The 25490-nt window shown below is 40.2% G+C and overlaps 1 protein-coding gene across 1 annotated transcript; it reads left to right on the top strand.

Moving 5' to 3' along the window:
• The first annotated feature begins 16551 nt into the window (after positions 1 to 16551).
• Positions 16552 to 23260, top strand: LOC117463003 (hepatitis A virus cellular receptor 1-like). Its single transcript, XM_071206313.1, has 7 exons — positions 16552 to 16654; positions 17296 to 17396; positions 19314 to 19520; positions 20849 to 20956; positions 21208 to 21346; positions 21613 to 21909; positions 22712 to 23260. The coding sequence occupies exons 2-7, from the start codon at positions 17298 to 17300 to the stop codon at positions 22762 to 22764; spliced, it is 903 nt and encodes a 300-aa protein (XP_071062414.1). The 5' UTR covers positions 16552 to 16654; positions 17296 to 17297; the 3' UTR covers positions 22765 to 23260.
• The last annotated feature ends 2230 nt before the right edge of the window (positions 23261 to 25490 follow it).

Here is a 25490-nt window from a genome sequence, read left to right as displayed (position 1 = left end):
AGGGAAAAATGGGAGAAACCTCAGGGAGAGCAACAGAGGAGGGATCCCTCTCCCAGGACGGACAGACGTGCAATAGATGCCGTGTGTAAATTGAAAAGATAATACATTTGCAACATAGGTAGTCCAAATGTTTGGAAATGCATGTGTGTATAATAGGAAGATGAATCCACGAGGATATCCATCCAGGACCTATGATCCAGGACCACAGCCACGACTCAAGATCCAGCGCTCGCGATCCAGGACACAGGACCGCAGGATCATCCATGACTCCGGATCCCAGCGTATATAGACACCAAAAAGAAAGACATTTGGGGAAGCTGGGTTAATCGGAACATGAGTGTACACGGGTATAGACAGAGAGAAGGAAGAAGTAAGATGTCCCCCGACAAACTAAGCCTATATCAGCAAAACTAGGGGCTGAATCTAATCAGCCCTAACTATAAGCTTTATCAAAAAGGAAGGTCTTAAGCGCACTCTTAAAAACGGATAGGGTGTCTGCCGCCCGAACACAAACTGGAAGCTGATTCCACAAATGTGGAGCTTGATAAGAAAAGGCTCTGGCTCCCATTGTACTTTTAAAGATTCTAGGAACAACCAACAACCCTGCATTCTTGGAACGCAATGCCCTAGTAGGACAGTAGGGTATAATGAGTTCTTTAAGGTAAGATGGCGCCTGCCCATTAAGGGCTTTGTAGGCGAGAAGAAGAATTTTAAATTCTATCCTGTGTTCTATAGGGAGCCAGTGTAAGGCAGCCAGAACAGGAGTAATGTGGTCCCTTTTCCTAACTCTGGTTAGTACACGAGCCGCAGCATTTTGAATCAGCTGAAGCGACTTGATTGACTTCTTGGTACTCCCTGATAATAAAGAGTTACAATAATCCAGCCTAGAAGTAACAAATGCATGGACTAGTTTCTCTGCATCGTTTTGAGGCAAGATATGCCTGATTTTTGCAATGTTACGTAGATGGAAGTAGGCGGTCCTTGAAATTGATTTTATGTGGGCGTTAAAGGATAAATCCTGATCAAATATAACACCAAGATTCCTTACAGTCTCACTGGAGGCCAAATTAATGCCATCCATAGTTAGTATGTCTTTAGATAATTTGTTTCGTAGATTCTTCGGGCCAAGTACAATAACTTCAGTTTTGGTCGTGTTTAACATCAAAAAGTTTAAGGTCATCCACGTTTTTAAGTCCTTAAGGCAGTCTTGAATTTTATTTAGATGATTAATTTCATCAGGCTTAATTGATAAATATAGTTGAGTATCATCCGCATAACAATGAAAGTTTACAGAATGATTCCTTATAATATTGCCTAACGGAAGCATATATAATGTGAACAAAATAGGTCCGAGCACTGAGCCCTGTGGCACTCCATGGCTAACTTTGGTTTGCGTGGAAGATTCATCGTTAACACGTACAAACTGAGAGCGTTCAGATAGATAGGACCTAAACCAGCCTAAAGCAGTTCCCTGTATGCCAACTAAGTGCTCTAGTCTTTGCAATAGGATATCATGGTCGATAGTATCAAATGCAGCACTAAGATCGAGCAAAACAAGAATAGAGACAAGTCCCTTGTCTGAGGCTATTAGAATATCATTTGTGACTTTAACCAGAGCTGTCTCTGTGCTATGATGTGTTCTAAAGCCAGACTGAAAATCTTCAAATAAATCATTGTTTTTTAAGTAATCACACAACTGTTTTGCGACCGCTTTCTCAAGAATTTTTGAGAGGAACGGAAGATTAGAAATAGGTCTATAGTTGGCTAAAACCTCTGGATCGAGGTTGTGCTTTTTAAGAAGCGGTTTTATCACTGCTACTTTGAATGATTGTGGAACATAGCCTGATAATAAAGACATATTCATAATATTTAATAAAGAAGTGCTAATTAATGGAAAAACTTCCTTCAACAGCTTAGTTGGAATTGGGTCTAACATACACGTTGATGGTTTAGAAGAGAGAATCATTGAATGTAATTGTTCAAGGTTAATGGCTGAAAAGCATTCTAGTTTACTATCTAGTGTAATATTAGAACTTACGATTTCGGGAGCTGTTGATAACACTATACTGGTCGAAGGCAAGAGGTCATTAATTTTGTTTCTAAGAGTAACAATTTTATCGTTAAAAAAGCACATAAAATCATTACTACTGAGTGCTAAGGGAATAGAAGGCTCAATCGAGCTGTGGCTCTCTGTCAGCCTGGCTACAGTGCTGAAAAGAAATCTTGCATTATTCTTATTCTCATCTATTAATGAAGAGTAGTAGGCTGCTCTCGCTTTACGCAGTGCTTTCTTATATTCATTGAGAGTAATATGCCAAATTAAACGAGATTCTTCAAGTTTAGTGGAACGCCATATCCTTTCAAGTTGTCTAGACTTTTGCTTTATTTTGCGGGTTTCGGCATTATGCCATGGAGCTAATCTATGTTGTTTTATTTTCTTCTTTTTCAAAGGAGCAACATAATCTAATTTTATTCGCAGCGCATCTATAGCACTATCAACAACATGATCAATTTGGGGTGGTGTACATTTTGTATAAGTTTCCTCCCCTACATGCAGACATGCTATCGAGTTAAGTATTGGTTGAATCTCTTCCTTAAATGTGGCTATAGCACTAACAGATAGGTTTCTGCTGCAAGAGCTTTTGACTAATGCTTTGTAGTCTAGTAACAGTACTTCAAAAGTTACTAAGAAATGGTCGGATAAAGCAGGATTATGCGGTTCGACTAATAGTTGCTCAATTTCAATACCATAAATCAGAACAAGGTCGAGAGTGTGATTATAACAGTGGGTTGGTTTATTTACACTCTGACAGAAACCAACAGAATCTAATATAGAGTTAAATGCAACAGTAAGGCTATTTTTATCATCGTCAACATGAATATTAAAGTCACCTACGATAATTACTTTGTCTGTTTTAAGAACCAAAGTTGATAAAAACTCAGAGAATTCTGATAAGAATTCTGAATAAGGACCTGGTGCACGATACACTGTAACAAATAAGATTGGCTGCAAAGTTTTCCAGGTCGGATGCGTAAGACTAAAAACGAGGCTTTCAAAAGAGGTATAATTACATTTTGGTTTAGTATTGATAAGTAAACTTGAGTCAAAGATTGCTGCAACTCCACCTCCTCGGCCCGTGCCTCGAGCAATATGAGTGTTGACATGGCTGGGTGGAGTGGCCTCATTTATGCTGACATATTCTTCATGTCTCAACCAAGTTTCAGTGAGACAGCATATATCAATATTATAATCTGATATTAAATCATTTACCAATATTGCTTTAGATGCTAGAGATCTTATGTTTAAGAGACCACATTTAATCTTCCTGTTTTGTTGCACTGTAGTAGTTGTTACATTTACTTTTATTAGGTTATTATGTATGACACCTCTATTAGGTTTTACATTAAATTGTCCTTGGGCAGACACACACACCGCTAATATTGGGTATTTTATTGGGTTCGGGATTCCTATGGGTGACTGCCTAGGAGAGAGCGCAGAGAAGCGTGTAAGACTGCGACTCTGCCTCCTGGTCTCAACTCCAGTTTGTCATGGATTACGTCCACAAAGCCCTGAAATGTTTGCCGAAATGAGATCTGCACCTTTCAAAGTAGGGTGAATGCCGTCTCTCTTAATCAGACCAGGTTTTCCCCAGAAGGCTGTCCAATTATTTACGAAGCCCACATTGTTTGCTGGGCACCACCAAGACAACCAGCGCTGAAATGATGACATGCGGCTATACATGTCATCATTGATCAGATTGGGGAGGGGACCAGAGAAGATTACGGTGTCCGACATTGTTTTAGCATAACTACACACCGACTCCACATTAAGTTTTGTGCATTCTGATTGGCGTAAACGAACATCATTACCACCGACGTGAATAACAATCCTACTGTATTTACGTTTATCTTTAGCCAGCAGTTTAAGATGCGCCTCAACGTCGCCCGCTCTGGCCCCCGGAATGCATGTGACTGTGGAGGCTTCGGTCTCTAAATTCACGTGTCTCATAATAGAGCTACCAATAACCAGAGTTGGCTTCTCAGCGGGTGTCTCGCTGAGTGGGGAATATCTGTTAGATACGTGAACGGGTTGGTGGGGACCTGCGGGTTTCGCGTTATGCCCCTTCTGAACAGTCACCCAGCCTCCCTGCTGCTCGGGAGTTGCCGGGGGACGGCTAAGAGGAGCTACATTTTGCCGGTCCGCACATGCTAACATGGGCTTTACTTTAACTGAGTTACTTTCTAAGATGCGGAGCCGGGCTTCTATGGCTATGATTCCCGCCTCCAACCTAACAACTATACTACATTTAACACATGTATCCTTACCAGTAAGGGAGGCCGGGAAGTAACCAAACATGAGACAGGAAGAGCAGGAAATAGCACCAGAAGGTGGGGAAAGAGCCATGGCTAGCTATCAAGCTAAAGTAGCTACCGTTAGCAAACCCGAAAAGAGTGTAGGCAACTGTGGAGTTACAGTCGCTAAGAGAAGGAGAGTTGTGAGTGCTTAAGCTGTAGTAACGTGTGATTACAACGTCAGGCAGTTGCCGTGATCAAGAGTTTTAAAACGATCGATTAAGTTTAAGTTAATAAGCTATCAGCAACAGAACAGGCACACGGGATACCCGGAGATGAAAACAACAACAACCGGAAGTTACAACGTGCAACGTGCTCACCGCAATAGGTTCCTCCTTCCGCTCACTGAAGCTAATAGGTGTAAGGTGTAAATAAGTTACAAAGACATTAATATATGAGTGACAGGTCAGTGTAAACACAAGCTTCTGTCAATTATGGATCATTCAAACTATATACAAATAATATGTAATAAAGTTCTAAAATAAGTATTCAGTATATTCCTTGATAGCTTTTGGAGAAGGTTGTTTTTAAGTTTACTAAAATCTATCGTTTTCATCTATCGTATTCACAGCTGCTGCTGCTGCTGCTCGCCACTCACAGCTGCTGCTGCTGCTCACTCTGAAACTCACCTGAGGAACAGGTTACATGCAGGGGTGGACTGGCCATCTGGCATACCGGGCATTTTCCCGGTGGGCCGACGTGCCTTTTGGGCCGACACGTCATTTCTTTTTTTTTTCTGAAGTCCCGGCCCATAAGACGGGTATATTGGCCCTCTGTTTAAATGTTTTTAGTAATTGACACTGGGCCGGCCCAATCAAATCTTTAATCACCTCCCCCTTTGGGCCGCTCGGTGTGCATCATTAAATCACGCCCCCAGGAGGTGAGCCGGCCGTTGAAGCCAAACTTCCTTTTTTTTCGAGAAAAAAAAAAGTTCGAGTTAGAAATGGCGAAGGCGAAGGCCAAGCGAAAAGGGAGAGCAGAACAATTGCGGGCAAGAAAAAAGCAGGCCCTTCGTGCTGATGCTGCCGCTTGTGTCAAAATAACCGACATGTTTAGTACAGGTGCAGGTCCATCTTCTTCTAACCCGTGGCCGATATTGGTGGTGAGGAAGATGATGAGAGGGAGAGAGATCAGCGCGAGTGGGGAGAGCGAGGAGAACTGGCGGTAAGCAGAAGCTAAGAAAATTAGGAAAATATTATTATTAAGGTTATGATACTCTGTAGTTCTGGAACCCATTAATATCCCTTTGATGAAGCACTAATAAGACAAATATTATAAGAGAAACATTCGTTAGCCTCCAAGCTAGTAAGCTGGCTTTTTTAGGTTTTCCTTGGTAAGTTAAAATATAGCTTAATGGGACTCTGATAGTTGTCTCATTGAAAGTTAACCAACATTCATGAACCATTACTGGCAGCTGGCAGCTTGTTTTGTTTAGTGTATTTACTTATTTGGTTATAAGGGCAACAGTGGTCTTTTGGGACCTGAAGAAAATGTTTATAGTCAGCTTGTTGTGGTAGTTTTGATTGACAATATATAGAATGAATAATATAGAAATAGATAAAAAATGGAGGCACACATGTAGTTTTGACCATTAACTGTGTGGTATTGTTATGTCAATGCCTATTTGTATGGACCTCTATCAGGGAATCCATCATTCTGTATCATCGTGTTGAGCCAGGTAGCATCCCCAGAGGAGGAGAGTGAGGAGAGCAAAGAGCAGGAGGACATAGATTACTTTGCCCGCCCCGAGCCATCTATGTTACAGATGTTTTTAGAACAGCACCCACAACAACATACCAGAAATCCAGTTGTGCAGACGGTATTCACCTGTAAAGATGGCACCAGCAGAAAGTGGCGTCATATTGCAAGGGACGTCATATGTTGTTTTGTTTTGTATGTCTGGCATTTGGGAAGAGGACTGACACTGGCACATTTATAACTGGAATGTCAGATTGGAGGCACGCACACCAGCGTACAGAGGAGCACAAAAAGAGCATTACACATTCAACCTGTGCTGAAGCTTTTTTCTTACGGTGCTCTAAAGCAGACATCGAAAGCATGTTTGCTGGCAGTCAGATGTCTGCTCATAGGGAACAAGTCCGAAAGAGACGTCAGGTTTTGGAGCGTGTGGTGGATGTGGTGAAAGTGCAGGCAGGTGGAGAATGAGGGAGCATATATGCTAGCTGACAACACCGTGGACCACGGTAACTTTTTGGAGCTCATCCTTTTATTAGGAAAGTATGATGTCTGGTTAAAAGAGCATCTGGATGATTGCGTAGAGAAGAGCAAGAAATTGCACCAATCCAGTGGAACAAAAGGTAGAGGGTCTCTCATCCCCCTACTCTCCAAAACTACTGTTAACTCCATCATAGAAACTGTTCGTAGTCTAATCAAAGAAAGTATCTCCAGTGATGTCCAGAAGGCCGGAATGTCTTCTGTTCAGCTGGACACAACACAAGACATAACTTCTCAGGATCAGTGTTCAGTAATCTTAAAATATGTCAATGAGACTGTGCAAGAGAGGCTTGTGGCTTTAGTGAAGTGCCATGCATCCACCGGACAATACTTCAAGCATCTGAAACTGGACAAGGGCATGTGTGTATAGGTAATGCAACGGATGGAGCATCCAATATGAAAGGCCGGTACAAAGGATTTTCTGCACTGATGACCTCCCAGTCACCCACTCATGTCCATGTGTGGTGCTATGCTCATGTTCTTAATCTTGTCCTGGCTGAAACTACCCAAAATGTCATCGAATGTGGAACACTTTTCAACCTAATCAATGACATAGCAGTGTTTATCAGGGAGTCATATCAGAGCGTCAATCTGTGGGAGAAACAAGCCCAAGAAAAGATGCCGTCGACTCATCCTGTAGACTCATCTGGTCCTATCTCTATCGTGTTGTCATAGAAAGGGGAGGCAGGGCACTATAGGGTCCCCCCCCCTTAAATTAACTAGAAGTCATCATTTAAGGGGTTATTTTTAAAACTTTTCTTCTGGGGGGTGGGCATACCCCCCCAGACATTACATTACATTGCATTTAGCTGAGGATCTTATCCAAAGCGACTTACAATAAGTGCGTTCCACCAGGAAGACACAACCTTGAAGAAAACAGAATCATAAAGTACATCAGGTTTCATAGAGCCAAACATTTCAAGTGCTACTCAACTGGCTTTAGATAAGCCAGTCCTTTATTAGTATATAAGTGCTTTGTTAACAATTCTATCGCTCGAAGTGGAGTCGAAAGAGATGAATTTTCAGTCTGGAAGATGTGTAAGCTTTCTGCTGTCCTGATTTCAATGGGGAGCTCATTCCACCATTTTGGAGCCAGGATAGCAAACCCACGTGTTTTTGCTGATGGGAACTTGGTTTGGCCTACCTGCCTGTCAGCCTTCCATCTGTGCACAAACTTATCTTGTGCCCTCATTGGTCATGTGCGCGTTCGTGTGTGGTGGAGGAGTGGCTCTGTAAGGAAGTCTGAAGTTGATGCATCATGGCATGTGGCTCATTAAAAAATAAGTACAGCTATTGTCTCCCTCTTGTATAACTGGTGCCCCACCTGCAGCAGGTAATGCAGGGTTGCCAACTCTCACGCATCTAGCGTATGACACACGCTTTCACTCTCAATCTCACGCTCTCACGCTGCCCAAACTATTCTCAAGCCAAAAACAAGATGAACCGGTGATCGTCTTTTGTTGGTTATTTACAATGTTGAGTTGACAGCTGCTCAAGTTGTTGATCCGCTCCCTCCCCGCCTCCACCACCATCAGACCCCCCTATTAGTGCTCGGTCACTGTTCGCTTTGTGAGAGGGTTTGAAGGTCTAATTTCTAATGATTGATAGTTACACATACTTGTTGTATGTATTAGTTTAGTTTGCCCCTGGTACGTAAAAAGGATAATAATAGCGTTTTTTTAAATTATACTGAGTTATTCTTCTTGTCAATAACCGCTACTATTTGTTTGTTTTATGGATTTGGGACAGATTATAGACAGTCCTACTCGCCCAAATATTAAGTCCCCAAATAAATCCTCCTTAATTGATCTAATTTTAACAAATGTTCCACATAAATACTCATCTGTGGGAGTATTTGCTAATGATGTGAGTGACCACTGTGTTGTAGCCACAATTAGGGACACTAAGGTCCAAAAGGTTAAACCACGTATCATCACAAAGAGAGACAAAAAACACTTTGTGGAGCAGGGTTTTTTACATGATCTGTTTGATTTTGATTGGGGTAGAATCAATTTGTGTGCTGATGTAGAAACTGCATGGTCTTATTTTTATCTTGGTTTTATGAAAATTATAGATAGACATGCACCTCTGCGTAAATTTAGAGTGAAGGGACGAAACAATCCCTGGTTTTCTGCTGAGCTGTCCAGTCTCCTTCATGAGAGAAATAATGCTTGGGCTAAGGCTAGGAAATCAGGCTCAGAGGTAGAATGGCTACGTTTTAGGCAGCTAAGAAATAGCTTCACATCCCAAATAAAAAGTGCTAAATCAAAGTACGTCGGTTACCACAGAAAACCTGAATAATCCTAGGAAATTTTGGAAAGCCATAAAATCGATTTCCACTGGTGATATCCCAAATGAGCTACCTCCGTGCCTCACCACAGCATCTGGCACTATATCAGACAGGGCTACTATGCTAAATTGTTTTAATAAGCATTTTGTGTCTTGTGGCTCTCTGTTTGGCTGTGTGGCTCCTGTGAACGCTCCAATCCTTGACTCTGAACAATGTGGTCTGGAAAACCCTTTCAGTTTTACTCCTTTAACTGTTGGTATTGTTCATGAAGCATTATCCAAGTTAGATCCTAGGAAACCGGCTGGCCCGGACAACGTAGAACCTTTCTTTTTAAAGATAGCTGCAGATTTTATTGCTCCACCTCTTACTTCTCTTTTTAACCTCTCCCTCAACACGAACACAATTCCAAAAGTATGGAAGTCTGCTTACGTCTTGCCTTTACTGAAAGGAGGGGAGGCAACTATTTTAAATAACTATAGGCCAATCTCTAAGTTGTCAGTTCTGGCTAAGGTGCTCGAACGCTTAGTGAGTGAACAGGTAAAGGAGTTTTTATGTATAAATGATATCCTGTCTAAACATCAGTCAGGATTCAGAAAGAAACACAGCACCATCACTGCGACAATGAAAGTGGTAAATGACATTACTACTATTTTAGATAATAAGCAGAGTTGTGCAGCTCTGTTTATTGACCTTTCCAAAGCATTTGACACCGTTGATCATCGCATCTTAAAGCAGAGGCTACTCAGTATAGGCATATCCAGCCATGCAGTGGGGTGGTTTGTGAACTACCTCTCTGAAAGGTCCCAATGTGTTCACTTTGATGGGCTGTCTTCTGAGTGGTTAAACATTTCTAATGGTGTACCACAAGGTTCTGTTTTAGGACCACTTTTATTCTCCATATATATTAACAGTGTAGGTGATAATGTGGATGAAGCTACTTTACATTTTTATGCGGATGATACTGTAATGTATTGTGCAGGTCCCTCCATTAAAGAGGCTGGTGTTAAATTACAGGCTGTTTTTAACACTATTCAGACTCAGCTCTCTGAACTAAAGCTTCTTTTAAATGTTGAGAAAACCAAGGTAATGCTCTTTTCAAAAGCTAAAAAGACTCCAGAGCCTGTTTTAGATATTGTAACTACGCAAGGAACAAAACTTGAAGTTGTTGCCTGTTACAAATACCTTGGTATCTGGCTTGATGATTGTCTCTCTTTTAAACTTCATGTCAATAACCTGCTAAAAAAACTGAGGGTTAGGCTAGGTTTCTTTTTCAGAAACAAGTCCTGTTTCTCGCTTGAGGCCAGGAAAAGGCTGTGACCTTTTTACCTGTGCTGGACTATGGGGATTTGTTGTATATGAATGCACCTGCCAATTACCTGAGCAAATTGGATGCTGCGTATCACAGTGCTCTGAGATTTGTCACAAATTGTAAAGCACTTACTCATCACTGTACACTGTATACCAAGGCAGGTTTACCATCACTCTCTGTACGGAGGCTCAGTCACTGGTACACGTTTATCTATAAAGCTTTGTTGGGTAAACTCCCGTATTATATCTGCTCGCTGATAACACAGAGAGTTGCAAGCAGCTATTGTCTGAGGTCACATGATGTGGTCTTGTTAGATGTGCCAAGAGCAAGGACTGTCTCAGGTAAGACAGCTTGTATGTGCGCAGCTCCACTTGCTTGGAACAATCTTCAGCAAGAATTGAAACTGAGCAATCTCATTCCTCTGCATGTTTTTAAAGCTAGGGTAAATGAAATGCTTGCCGATACAATGGGCACTTGTAAATGTCTATAACTATGTATCCTGTAAATATAATGTATAATGTCCTTTATTGTTTTATGTTTCATGTGGAACCTATATGCTGCAGGTCTCCCTTGAAAAAGAGATCTATGATCTCAATGGGACCAATCTGGATAAATAAAGGTTTGAAATGAAATGAAATCGTTTCAACTGTTTCACTTTATAAAAAGGAACAGGTGAGTAGAGCATCATTGAGTTTCTTATTCTGTCAGGAAATTATCCAAATGAAATGTTTATCATTATTTTATTCAACCCTAAACAAATTGATTGTACCTTTTTAATAATGACCTTACATGGTTAAGTTAAATTAACTTCAGAAAATCAAATCTGTTCTGAGAAAAAACTAATAAATGTTTAAAGATAGGAACTTGCCATCCCACTGAAAAACAGTCCGTAGAGATTTAAAGGCGTAGTTGTAGTTCAGTCCAACGTTTCATTTGGATTCATTTCTCCAACAGTCAACTATTTTCATAAAGAATATATATATTTTTCAAAGTCAACTTTATTGTCAATCTTACTCAGTTTGTGTTTATAGACAGAGATCAAAAATACTTTTAAATCAAATAAAATTATACAATTTACAGATATGTATACAAATATATATATATATATATATATATATATATATCCTATATAATGATGGTGGACACTTCACCTCCAGCAGGGCAGATGGCTGCACAAGTCCATCGGGGGATGCTCCCAAAACACCGACTCACTCACAAAGAGACCAGACTCGAACACTGTCTCCTGATAGGCCTGCACAAAAGCCTTCACCCCTTCGGCCTCGTTTACAACCCCCCAGTTGACAGCCATGACTCCGTCCAAGTTGTACCCCCCGAGCACCCTCTTCATGAGGGACGCGCATGGAGTGGATGAAAGTCCCGACCGCAGCACAGCACCAAACTTGCTGGCTGTCAATCTGCCCCGCCTGTGTAACTGCCACTTTGTCCGCTGTCCTCCGGTGGCTGTCTGGATGGCAGCTTGCTGGTCTCTGCTCAGTCGCATTGAGGCAAGAATTGCCTCAAGTCCCCGACCTCCATGCCCCTTCACCAGCTCCGGCACGGTGACAATGGCCTGATGTTGAGGCCGCGGCTCTGGCTCAGGTGACAAAAGCCATGCCATGCCACACTGTGCGCCCCTCAGTGCAGACCTGGACCAGTCTACATCCTGAGTGGCGATGTCTCTGGCCAGTGGGTTGTATGTCTCCTCTCACTGTTGGTAAAGTTGAGACACCGGCTGGACTACTTTGGAAGTGCCAGGCTTCCTCCAAAGGGCACTCAACATCTGTGGAGCGATCTGCCACATGGCACATATTGCCAATGCTGCAGCGTGGCTGCATTTGTACATCCCCCGTGCACAATCATAGACAGCGCTCTGCATCGCGCCATCGTCTCCCATGCAGATCTGTACAAATAAAGTAAGTACCATGTTTGTTAGCATGCTATAATAGATTGAATGAGCAATAATACAAGGATGGTCCGGATCTGGGGGTGGGAGGGGTTATTTTTCCATAGTTTTGTCTGATTGTTGTTATTGTTTGTTTTTTCTGTATTTTTTGTAATGTGTGTTGTACTGGTTGTGATTGTACATTGTATTTTTCTAAATGTGTATGAATACATTTTTGAAAAACATTTGATCAACAATAAAAAAGGATTTGGTCAGGATCTAGACTCAGTGTGTAGTTTATTAATTAATCAATGCTCTCTACATTAGGAAAACACATACCGGTATACCAGAGGGAGTCACACACAGCTGTGCCTGGATAACCAAACAAATTGACAAAATAACCAAAACCCTTGAATCTACACACAGCAAATAAACTCAAATGACACAACGAGATGTAAAAGGAGATCACACATACAGTATAGTCGATATAAAACTGGCCGCTTCAATCTGAAGAGCAACTCAAACAAAACACGGGAGTTTACCTTGTTCTTGTGAACACTAATGTTATCCACAGCACACGAAGTTCTAAAGGAGAACACTAGTTACTGAAACAAAACACGTTAGTGTACCTTGTTAGCTAATGTTAGCTAGCTGACATTAACGTTACACATTGCACTCATATTACTCACCAACATCTTGTAAAGCCGGTCCCGCTGCTCTTACAGAACCGACTAACTCCCCTTTCGTGTATGTACAGCTCTCAACGTGTCCAGACTTGTAGTCACCCCGTTTTATACTTTTATTCTCATTCTGAAAGAAACAGGTACAATTTGCTAACGTGACGGCCATCTTTGTGATGGTGACGCGTATTGTGCGAGACCAAGAGACCTGTAGTTCACTCAGCGGTTTCACACAAACAAAATTGTAACTTCACAGTTTTACGACACATTTTAATTTTTTTGACTTGCAAAATATTCTTTTAAATTGACAAACATCATATGTGTCATTCGTGGCACAATTCAAACGGGATCAAAAGATAACCTTTCTCTCTCCATTGACTTCAATGTATAATTTTACGCTTCCGGGGTCCCATGGAGGCTCCCGGAAAGGGAGGGACTTCGCCTCTCTATACGACCGGTCGATCGCGAGGTAGTGTGGGTAGATCGCATGGCATTTTATTTAATTTTTTGAAGTTAGCCTATCATCCATCCTTACTATGGCATTTGCCATTTGATTGACGTACAGGTAAGCCAGTCTGAGATCTCATATTCTCTAACACGCAGTTCACCACGCATGGGCTGCAAATAACAGACGAGCTGATTACCTAGTTAGTCAATTTATACAAATCTACTAAAGAAAGGGTATACAATGTACTGAGTTGTATTGTGCCATACGGGTTGATGCAGTTATGAGGGGGCCTCACCTCCTCATCTGAAGCGCAAATGCCACAGTTTATCCGCCGTTTAGTCGCTATCTCTGTAAAGCGACTTTGAGCACCTGTAAAAGCGCTAACAAAATAAATGTATTATTATTATATCTTTACATCTCTTATCGTATGAGTCTTATCTAAAGAAAGTTTCTAATTTCAAAGCAAGGTTATTTTTGAGTATAGTACACACAAAACAACAGACTTTGGGTTTAATGAAACACAAATGAATACAAATATGCATGTATACTTTGTGTTAATAACAGAGTGTCGTTTTATAGAGCTCTTTTTAATGGTGAATTGGTTCACAGGACAAAAGTGTTTCAATCTAACGGCTTTTTAATATTTATCTAATTTGAATGGAATAAAAACATTTCAAACTTTATTTAAAGACTAAAATCAAAATGTTTGTCACTAAACAAACATTTAAAAATCTGATTTTCAGATGATGTTGTCACTCTCGACCAGATTGTGTAACATTTTAAACTAGAGAATGCAATTCCTGAAGAGATTGCTAGTGGGAGTTCTTTATGCTGAAAAGCTGATGCTGAATTGCTATGCTGAAATGTAATGTGTAAGAAGAAAGTGAAGAATTTAGATTGAAATGATACATGAATACTGGGGGCTTGAATGTGTGATGAGAGAAGAAAAGAAAGTAAAAAGGCTTGGAAAAGCAGCAGAATATTTGAACTGCAAACGTTTGAACTAACTTGATAGTGAATGATCTGTCGCCATGCCAACGGCATTTGATGACATCCCATAATACGCTTAGATGCATTGATGGCTGCACCGTTACCAAACCTGTGAAGTTTTGGGCCGTTTGGAGCATTTTCACTGAAGTTATGAGAAAACCGTGTTTCATGGTGAGCATTGTGTTGCCATGGCAACTGCATTTGAAGAAATCTCAAAACTGTCCCGTAGATGTCTTCACGGCTGGACTGTTCGCACACATGTGAAGTTTGAGCACTTTTTGAACATTTTCATAGGAGTTATAGTGACATCGTCTTTTATGGCGAGGGATGCGTTTCCATGGAAACGGCATATGATGACACCCCATAATTGACGTAGGTAGAGCTGTTGAGGGCAGGACCATTATCTGAAGTCTGGTGCTCTGAGCATGTCAGTTGGAGTTATGACATCATCGTGTTCCATGACACAGGTGTTTATATTTGAACTAACGAGGTGTGCAGAGATCACAGGTTTCCATTGTTCTGAATGAGAAATAAACCTCTTACATGTGAACGTTTTGTGGAAGAACCGTAACAGATATCAGTGACATTTCAAAGCGTGAAGCATCTCAAGGACCTTGAGTATCTGAAGTGTGTACTTTTTGTGTACTTTCGGGTCAATAATGTGGCCTTTTTGGCAGATTAACTAAAGATGTGCGGCTGCTGTGAGGAAATATCAGCCTGAAATTACAATGGGCTTTAATGGAGACATGTTGAAAGTTTTTGTCACTTCATGCCCTCAAGACTAGAGGCATTTTGTTTAATTTTTTTGCTTAATTTGTTTTCATTTTTCAAGCCAAGAGATGTTTTCCTACGTTTGACATGAAAAATTATGTCTCAGGAATGTAGGGTTTGGGAATTATTGCAGGTTTAAAAAAAAGATGAAGGCGAATTTAAAACTGTCCTCCACTCTGACATCACACACTCTGCCTTAACGAGCTGTGCAATGTTAAAGTTAAAATGTTAAACATTTGTTTAAGAAAAAGGAAAATAAAGTTTAAAAAAAAAAAAGTTAAACATTTGATGAATTATGGGCTATATCTCGGGAATTATGAAAGTTTCACTATCAGTGATCTGAAAATGTTCGGATAGGGCGTACACACGGAGCCGTTTGACCCCCCAGAGAGTTGCGTTTGCCTTTCTATCCACCTTGGGACCCGTTATCGTTTCCTCAGTCGTTTAGTGCCATATTCGTTCGTCCTCGTGTGGCCGAACGGTCTATATGACACTAAACAGTAACGCAAACGACCGAATTCGTCCTCGTGTGGCCGCAGCCTTAGTCTAATTACATGTAAATGTTTGCATAGTTTAACTTAAAATGAATCTTATTGATCTTAAAGCATCTGCTTGAAACAAAGTGACATTACTTTAAGTTTTTTTTTTTTACTTTTTCTCTTTCACATTCAATTGAAGTGTGGAAGGGTGTTTATCTATAGAAAGATGTGTAAAGGAAATCAAAGTTTTCTTGACTGGAAACATATCAGGAAGCCATCACAGTATTCTGACAGGAATTAGACCACACCTTCGGCCTGATCTGTATTTCACTTTACAGGCAGGTCTCTGTTCTCACTGACGATGACGTCTGTGAAGCAACAACGGATCACGATGTCACGATGAGTTACAATAATAACAGGAATGTGTTATTGTCCATGGATAAAAGTTATTTCAACTTCTTTGATTTGCCCTCACTGCTAAATTATCAGTTCATTTTATTGAATTGTTGGCATTGTGTTACTGAAAATTATAGTTATATTTTCTTACATTTAATATTTATTTAAATGTTACCGTTATATCAATAAAAGAAAATCAGCTTAAATCACTGACTTTATTTACAGATACTCAACTCAAGTAATAGGTTCTTGTAAAAAAGTACTATGTAATTAAGCTCAACATGTAAACTACATTAAACTTGAGATTCAATTTCTAATTTATTTTGTATATATTGATTGTTGTGCTTTTATTTAGGTCTTAATGCGTGCAATTTGTCTGTTCATTGTGTATATATATATATAGGTATATACATATTTTTATATATATTTGTATTTTTGTACTTGTATTTGTGGGAAACGGTATTTCGATCTCTCTCTCTGTACACACAAACTGGAAGATTGACAATAAAGTTGACTTTGACTTGACTAACAGACGGGTTATGTCTCTTTCTCAGAGAACCAGAATTTCCTCTTGTGTTTGTTTCCCGGTTTCAACACATCATGTGAGTCGTCAATCAGGTGCAGACAAACCTGTTCCAGGATGTTGCAGAAACCCCCTAAAACTCCTCCCTCCTCCCTCCTCCCTCCTCCCTCATCCTTCATCCCTTATCACCCGCAGCAGCATCAGTGCTGATCATTCTCACAGGAGCTCTCACACACAGAGGAGCAAATAAAGCTGAAGAAACTTTCTTTAAACTCCACGTCTGACTCTCACACCTCAGGTAAGTCTCTTAATTACTGAGTGGTTACTTTTAATGTTTTGTTATTGTTAATTTTAATAATATATAGCCACTTCTTTCTCTTATTGTTTACTGTGTGATTTCAAAGACCATTGTCCTACTTTATGACGTTTTTACTTTTCCTGGAATAGAATAACGATACTGAGAAGTGTTCTGGTTTACAGATGATTAAAGAACTCAATATTACTTTAAGTTTGTAGATGTTTAAGTTTGCTACATTTCTCTCAAAAGCCTGACAAAGAACGTAAGATGGACTATTAGTACTAGATAAAAAGTAAGAGTATAGAAGTAATCTTTTTTTAGTGATTTTATCATCTTGCTGAGGAAAACGAAGGTCTGAAGATCTGATTGTGATTGTTTTATTTTCGTATATCATTTTTAAACAGGATTTCACAAATGTATTAACTCTAACAATTATAATCCATTACCACAAATGCTGTATTTGTAAAATTCATTATGTGTTTTCAAAAAATGTACGATCTTGCTTAAATTAAAGAGTGAAAGAATATCTTAATTCAGATTTTTGAATAAAACTGAGGGTCAATCGGTGATGGAAAGGCTCTCAGATCAGACATGTTCAGCGTTAACTCTCCATTGTTTGACGATGACTGTCTTCCTGATAGAAATGGAAGGAGGATTGATCGTATTGGCCGCTGCGTTGCTGCTCTTTCTGTCGCCAGAAGTCCAGGGAACGGCTCATTTGTCTTTTTCCAATAATACACAGGTGGGAGTTCTTTCACTTCAATCCTCTGAATGTAAATAACCAAATTACCTGCTTGACATTTGTACTTCAAACAGGTAACCAACACATATTTGTCCAAGGACCAATTTGCTTTGTATTTTAAATAATACATTTTTAAATGTAGCAGCTCATTAAAAGGCCAGGTTGATCTGTATAGTGTATTATTTAAAATCTGCCATATGTCCTCGGTCTGGACTTCTCTTTCCTCTTTTATTGAGAAGTTGTTGACGCAGCCTGACTTACAAACTAAAATTCAACTCCAAGCCAAACAAAACCGCAAAACACGGCTCTGATTCTTAGAGGTCCATAATAATAAAAGTATCAATATGAAAAAAAAATCAAGAACAATTCTAAATAGCCTAAACATTGACAGGTACTGGTCAAGATCCAAAACACAGTGGACGCTACACTTCCCATAATGCAACTCAATAGTTTCTAGACATCTCACAAACTTAAAAAAGCTTTTTGAAATATAAATAGGACATTATGTAACAGGCTGAGTAAACTGACAAATTGTCAAATTGGTGAAGTGTAACTCAGCGAAGCAAAACAAGGTAGTTGCAGTATTCTTGCTGTCCTGAGTTTGTATCCTCATGGTTGATTGCTGAAATAGTAAATCACTTTCTACACAAAATGTCAGCTAAATAAAATGTAATCTAACTACAAAATAGATGAAGGAAAGAATGAGGCCAGCTGAGAGTAGCCGCAGATCTTTAAAGGCCACCTATTATGCAAAATCCACTTTTTCATGAATACTTTTTTTTTTTAAATGCTTAAAACATACTATTCATTTCAAAACTACACACAAACAGCTATGTTTTGCCCTTAAATACCCCCCTAGGAATAGATCCCTAACACAAAATGAAGTCCATCTGATCATCCTCATGTCCCCTCGGTGTAAAGAGATTCTGAACGTTTCAGGAAAAATATTCTCTCACTTTTTGTCCTGATCCAATTATATAAAAAGTTAAACCTGTCTGAAAAAAGCTGATCAGATTTTGGCCACTTTATGATGTCATAACGATTTGTTGGCTTGTGTAACCATTGGCCAATCAGCAACCAAGGTAACCCCCCCCCCCCTTATCACCTGAATCTCCTCCTAGAGCACCATTGTGTTCTTTTTAACTAAATACCTCATTCAGACCAACGGTGTTTCGGGGCCGGTTCGGAGCTGGAGCTTGAAAAGCACCGGGTTTTCCTGTTCACACCGCAGCGGAGCAGCCTCTTAGCTCCGGAATCCGGTTCATTTCGAGCACCAAAAAATTGTCCGGCTAGAGCAAAAGCACCGCATACGTCACGCTTACGTCGAGGCGGGAGCGGGATCAACTCCTGAACAACAACAAAAAGCCGGCGTTTTATCCAGTTTGCACACAACGATGGAGAAACGTAACAAGCAGCAGTGGTCCACTGAAGAGACCAGCTACCTGCTGGGAATCTGGTCTTCCGAAGAGGTACAGAGGAAGCTGGAGCACAATCGGCCATTGTTGTTGTTGTCGGTGTGAGCTGTGAGGGGTTTCCGCGCGGTTTGGCTTTATGAAGCAGACGATGACGCAATGACGCAGCAGCAGTCGGACTCTGGGCGGTGTGAAAAGAGCCGGAGCTAAACCGAAGAACCGGTTCTGAACCTGAAAAGCTCTAGCACGGAGCTTGAACCAGAGTTGCGTTGGTGTGAATGAGGTATAAGAGGGGCGTGGGGAGGGGCTCCGACAGAGAATCAGCACTTTTGAAACATGGCTGAAACAGAGGGGATTATGGGTAATGCTACAACGATCTGTTTGGTATTTGGAGCCAAACACTTCAGAGACATGTTTTGTAAATAACTGAGAACTATATTGATGAGAAACAGTATAATAGGGGACCCTTAAAGCCTGTCTTGATGTTTCTGTGTGTGTCTACCAGGTGAACATCACTCGAGATGGCTGTGGAGTCTCCAAACTGTGTGTGGACACTCCAAATAACTGTGACCCCTCTGGAAGCTCTCCCTGTCTGTTTGTCTCCATGATCTCCTCTGTCCCAGTGGCCCCCAACGGGGTTGACCTCTCCGTCGAGCTGAGCGGAGAGTCTGCAGGATACATCGCTGTGGGACTCACTGCCAACGCCTCAGAGGTAACACACACACACACACACAATCATGCAGTGTGGCCATGTTTTACATACACACAGTTATTCTATCAGAGCATGTATCAAAAGTAGGTACAAAAATCTTCACTGATAGAAATAATATGTAGAGTAACAATGTAAATGCTGCGTAACATCAGGGCAAACAAAATCCCACACAGACAGAAGACAAACAAAAAGAAACAAGTAAATAAATAGAAAACCAGCTAAAACAAAAATGTCTATAATAAACCAGTGTGGCTAATTTCAAGCACCTTTTTGCTAAATTGGACTCCTAAATTGTGTCTTATGTCCATTTTAAGCAGCAAGAACCTCAACAGAGCTGGGAGGATTACTTTATTACGTTCTGAGGTGTTTAGTGATTTAGGATCCAGCCCCTGAAATAGGACACAACATCATAGTTACCTATTTGTTTGAGGAACACCATACGGCTGCTTTGTTTCCATAGAGACGTAATAAACCGGTGTTTTATTACCTGATATTACAATGATGTGTTATGTAATCACGCGTCAACGTTTCCTCTTGTGTGTCACGCAACATTACCCAGATGCCAAATATAAAATGTCATACATTTAAACTAAGATTTAAACTGAAGGAAAATGTCATCAATTGTGCAACTTCTGTAAACGCTGAAGATATATAGCATAAGACCACTTCAAAATAAGTTGAATATTATACTTTCATGCTTCAGAATGACCTTCTTGTGTTTGTGTATTGTGCTGCTGCCTTTCTGTCTTTTCCAAATATCATTTATACACTCTTGATGCATCACACACTTGTTTTTTTAAAACAACAATTTGTTGTCGTTATTTTATTAACACGTTTTCTAACGACTATGACAAAAATAATTTCACAAGTATATATTCTTGTATTTTTTAAACGTTTTATTGTAAATCGAGCACCAAATCTCAGAGAACATCAAGTTTTATTTGAAATAACTTTAATTCTGTGACTTTTCCTGAATTTTCCTCCCGTCTCCAAACACTCTGTCAAAGTTGTTATTATAATTTAGCAAAAGGGGCATTTCCCCCCAATTTTCTATTCTATTCTCCACATCAACAAATCAGAGTTTTTTACACGAATATCTTGAGGCATGATGTGCAATGACTTTCCAGAACTATGTGAGACCTGCAGGAACACACAAAGACATGGTGCAAACAGGGAAGCACACACACACACAGACAGACAGACAGACAGACAGACAGACAGACAGACAGACAGACAGACAGACAGACAGACAGACAGAGAACGTAATGTGTCATTGTCTTCACTTCAAGGAAGCCATCTCATCTTTTCACCAATATTTATTTCCGCAGGGGACCAGCATGCTTTTCATCTGCGCTCAGAACAGCTCGAACAACGGGTCGTTCTTCTTCCGGACAATGGAGAGGAACACTACCAATACGCTCACTCCAACTGAAACGGTGAGATTTCAAATGTAGAATAATGATAGTTCCTTAATCTAGAGAGATCGTTCGATTTCTTTTATCACACACCTGTTTGCAATCAAGGGCCAACATTAGATTGTACATTAGATTTGTACATGTGAAAACTAAAAAGTGTGGTTTTGAGAGGCAGCTGCTGTTGGATTCGAGTTGCTCAGTGAAGCAGATGTTATCCTTGGCTTCAGCACACAGCCTTGGAAACAGTTATTACATTAAGTATCTTTTTCTAGAGAGTGAACGAAATCCGTGGCACGGTGAACGGAAGTATGATCAAGTGTGAGTTCACTGTCCCCAACCTGAACGCCTCCAACACCAGGAGTACAGCCACTACCTTCTCCCTCGTGCTCGGGAAGGGAAGCATCGACGGAAGTAAGTACACCCACGGATACACACACTGTATAACTATTTTATTTATAAGTGCTTGATTATTTACTGTTTTCTCCCTTTTGGCATACATTTTAAAAAGATATCATTACAGATTTGCACGCTTATATCCAGAGATAAGAACAGATTAACTGCTTCCACTTTGAAATGTTTATGAATAGATATACGATTCTGTATTCAACTATATCTTAAAGGTTTGTCAATACATGTCTAACCTCCCACTGATCTGTCCTCCTCTTGTGATGGTTCAGGTACTCTCGGTGCCTTCAATATCTCTCGGAACAGCAGACCACTGGACCTCACCCAACCCAACAGCAACGTCCCCCCCACAGCAGCACCCACCACCACAGCACCCATCAGCAACATCACCATGCCCAACAACACCACCATGCCCAACAACACCACCATGCCCAGCAACACCACCATGCCCAACAACACCACCATGCCCAGCAACACCACCATGCCCAGCAACACCACCATGCCCAGCAACACCACCATGCCCAGCAACACCACCATGCCCAACAACAGTGGAGCTCTCCAGCCTCATGGTAAGAAAATACACACATATAATTTCTCTCCAGCTTGAGGTTTTCAGAAGCTTCGGTCCAGAAGTATTGTCCTGATTCAACATATTTGAGAACAATCCACGACTAGTAACTAGATACTGAGAGATAAGATCAGTAAAGGGTGGGAGGAGGAAACACTTTGTATTGTTCCTACAGTGTCCTGGAAATATGGAATTTAGTATTAATTATGTAAACAATTTGTTTATTTGTTTTTGACTATTTTGAGAATGTTTTATTACATAATTTTCTATGTTTTTTTAATGGCATGCTATAATATGACATTTGTTTATTATACTCATGACATCTATAAGTACTTATTATACCATGATTGTTTTGATATTTTGTTTTAACCTACTATATTTTTCTATGACATACTTTGATTTTTTCCAATGGCTTTATAAAGCATATGTTTTGCCTTTGTAACGTGGCATAACATGTGGCATATTATGACTTTTTAATGCTCTACTATATTATAACTTTTTATGACGTAGAATTATGAGTGTTTTAAACCAGGTTGAAATATGACCACATCACTATACAAAGGACATGTTTAGAGGATCATCTAGAGTAGAAGGAGATTCTTAGACAAAAAAAACTCCATTAATTCACATGGTTTTTGGGTGGAGGTATTTAACTGGATCCATCTTTTTTTAACCTCTGCATATAAAACTGGATATCTGTAAACAAAAGAGAAAAAAGGAGGCGCCATGGTAACAATCAAACAGCAGAGGAGCTTAATGATTCAACATGTTGTGATAAACATCTTTCTGCTCCTTCCCTCCAGCCGTGCTGCTCCTGCTGAGCGTCCTCGCGCTGTCCGTCCTGCTGAGAGTCTGAGAGGAGGAAGCGCTGTCCAGTTTGATGCCATGAATAAATAAATAAACCGAGTGTCAAGCTATTTATTAAAATATTTTCACCGAACTCATTAAGACATGTTTGAAGGTAATTTTGCACTTTGTTTGTTCATGAGATGTACTTTGTGATCAAACTCCAGATCAAATGTAAAGCGTATTTGAGCATTAGGAAGAGCGCTATACAAATCCCATGTATTATTATTATTAATGATGTTATTAATTTCCTGCATAGGGCTATAGAAAAAGTGTTGTAATTACAGTTTTGCATTTATGTAATATGTTTCCATCTGATCCAGCCTATAGCACCGCAGGTCGTTTTTATAAACACACATTTGCAGGCTTTGAATTGTTTACTGAAACTAAAGTAAACTTCAACACACATTCAGGGAAACCCAAGCCAAACCAGCTGTGTCATCCTTATATTTGTACTGTGACTGTAAAATACTTTTTAAAGGGAAATAATAAATGATTAAATTACATTAATTGTCATTGTTTGTGGAGTCATGTCATTAACAGAGTTGTTATACTCATGTACCATGATGCATGAAAATGCATCATGGTACACATAAGAAACCATGACGTTAGGACCGCAACGAACCATTCAGGGAGCTACTGAATAAAATGTGAACGAGTTGTGAGAAATGCCAGTAATAGGGCGAAGCCTGCGAGCTAGTTCAGGCAGTCAACTCGAGCACCAATGATACATCAACACGTGACGCACCTCGTCCCTCTTCCTCTCCCTCGTCCAACCAAACACATTCTCCTAAACATGCCGCTCTATTTAAGCTGCCAGGTCTTCCTGCCTCTGCCTCGCTATGCTGCTGCTGCCACTGCTGTGTTCACTTGCTATTGCTATGTTCATGTTCCTGCTGCTGTGTTTCATCTTGCTGCTGCTCGCCTGCCCCACCACCACCCCAGCTTCCACCTGTAGACTCGGGGGATAGTTATCTAATCATCACTCAATGTACTTTTTAAATCTGTGGAGTGATGAGGCCCGAGCCTAGACGCCAAACTCAAACTATATGCTGATACAGAAATATTTTCGGAAGGAAAGACTGACTTTCAAAGACAACAGGTGAGTATGTTTTAAACACCAGGCCACACCGGAGTGGGTGGTGCTGTTTTAATGTTCGCTCAATCACAGACCCCGCCTTCCCGGGGTGTTTTATGATCCAAAACAAGCATCCTTTTCCAGTACTGCCCCACCGTAATCACAGCTCGGTGGCAAGATAAAGCTGCTCAGAGCTTCATAAAAGGATGGCCTGTAGTCAGGGCCGTCCCTGGCCAACTTGGGGCGCCAAGCGACATTGTGAGATGAGCCCCCCCCTAATACAATATAATTCCTGTCTATTATTATTATTATTATTATTATCAACACAGTTACTTTGTAATACAGTGAGGTAAATGGTAAATGTGCATGTATGTCGATCAGTATGCGTTTACAGGTGAATACGTCAGCATTTCCTGCCAAATACTAGCCTCAAAAAGATTAAAATATAATTAATGCAAATAAACTACTTCTACTAATAATCATAATCAATTCAATAATATAAATATACTATATTATTTTATTATCATATAGTTGTAATATGTGACCCGCTCTATCGAAATCAGTCGGAAGTCGCAACGGCTCATTTCAAAATAAACGTGGATTTGCGTAAAAAAACATTTTTATTTTTATTTTAAGCTTGTAAAGGGAAGATGACAGGCAATCTGTTCTTCTGCAGCACCGCCCCCCCTCCCTCCAGCTGACATTATGAATGTAAGCGTTACAGTTTGTTTTCATCTGATTTCAATTAAACAAAGTCTTGGCTTTCAGAATATTAAACTTGTTTCAGTAAATTCAGATGATAAATACAACTTTGAAGCTTCGGCATAATTACAAGCGGAGAACGGAGTAACTTGACGTCACAGCAGGCATAGCAACAACCGGTGTTTCTCGTGAGGGTTTTCCCCGGGAAACAAACACAATACACACAAACGCAAAATTACACAAACACACACACGTATACACACACACGTATACACATACACACACACACGTATATACACACACACACTCGCGAGGTTCCCAGAGACCAGTAATCCAAACGAAAATATCTTCCCTCCGTAGTATTTTGATCATTTGCTAATAACCAATCAGATCGATGGATTCCAGAGAAGAGGAAACTTGAAAGACCTTTCTCTCAAAATGAGGACTCGGTGACAGTCATTATATAATGGGACATATTTTGCTTAATATTTGGAGTACAACAACAATCCTGATATCATTAGAAAGCTAGGAATATCCTCTTTCCAACAGTGTATACAACTCAAAATGTGTCTTCGGGTCAATGCGACTGATTTCGATAGAGCAGGTCACATATAGTCAAGACAAAACATGCTTATGACATGCTCAAAAACTGATATTTCTTAAATCTGTATTCAAATGTAGTTCCCTCTGTCAGCAATGTATCAACAACTACACACACATTTCTATCAGTATTTATCTGTGTTGTGGTTGACATGATAATGACTGTTAGGAGTTAAGGGGAGAGGCTGAGCGTCACCATGAAATGTGCAAATTTACATAAAAATGAATAAAAGGGGAAAAAATGCTCCATGTTTTTTAGGCCGTAAACTTTAACTGTTATGTAAGCCAACTAGACAGACAGTTTGTCACTCTTCCTCCTGTACATTAGCAGATAAAATGCATAACATACTTATAAA

This window comes from Pseudochaenichthys georgianus, chromosome 17 (assembly GCF_902827115.2).
Source record: "Pseudochaenichthys georgianus chromosome 17, fPseGeo1.2, whole genome shotgun sequence".
NCBI lineage: Eukaryota > Metazoa > Chordata > Actinopteri > Perciformes > Channichthyidae > Pseudochaenichthys > Pseudochaenichthys georgianus.
Note: the sequence above shows the minus strand (reverse complement) of the source record. Positions and strands in the feature narration are given on the sequence as shown.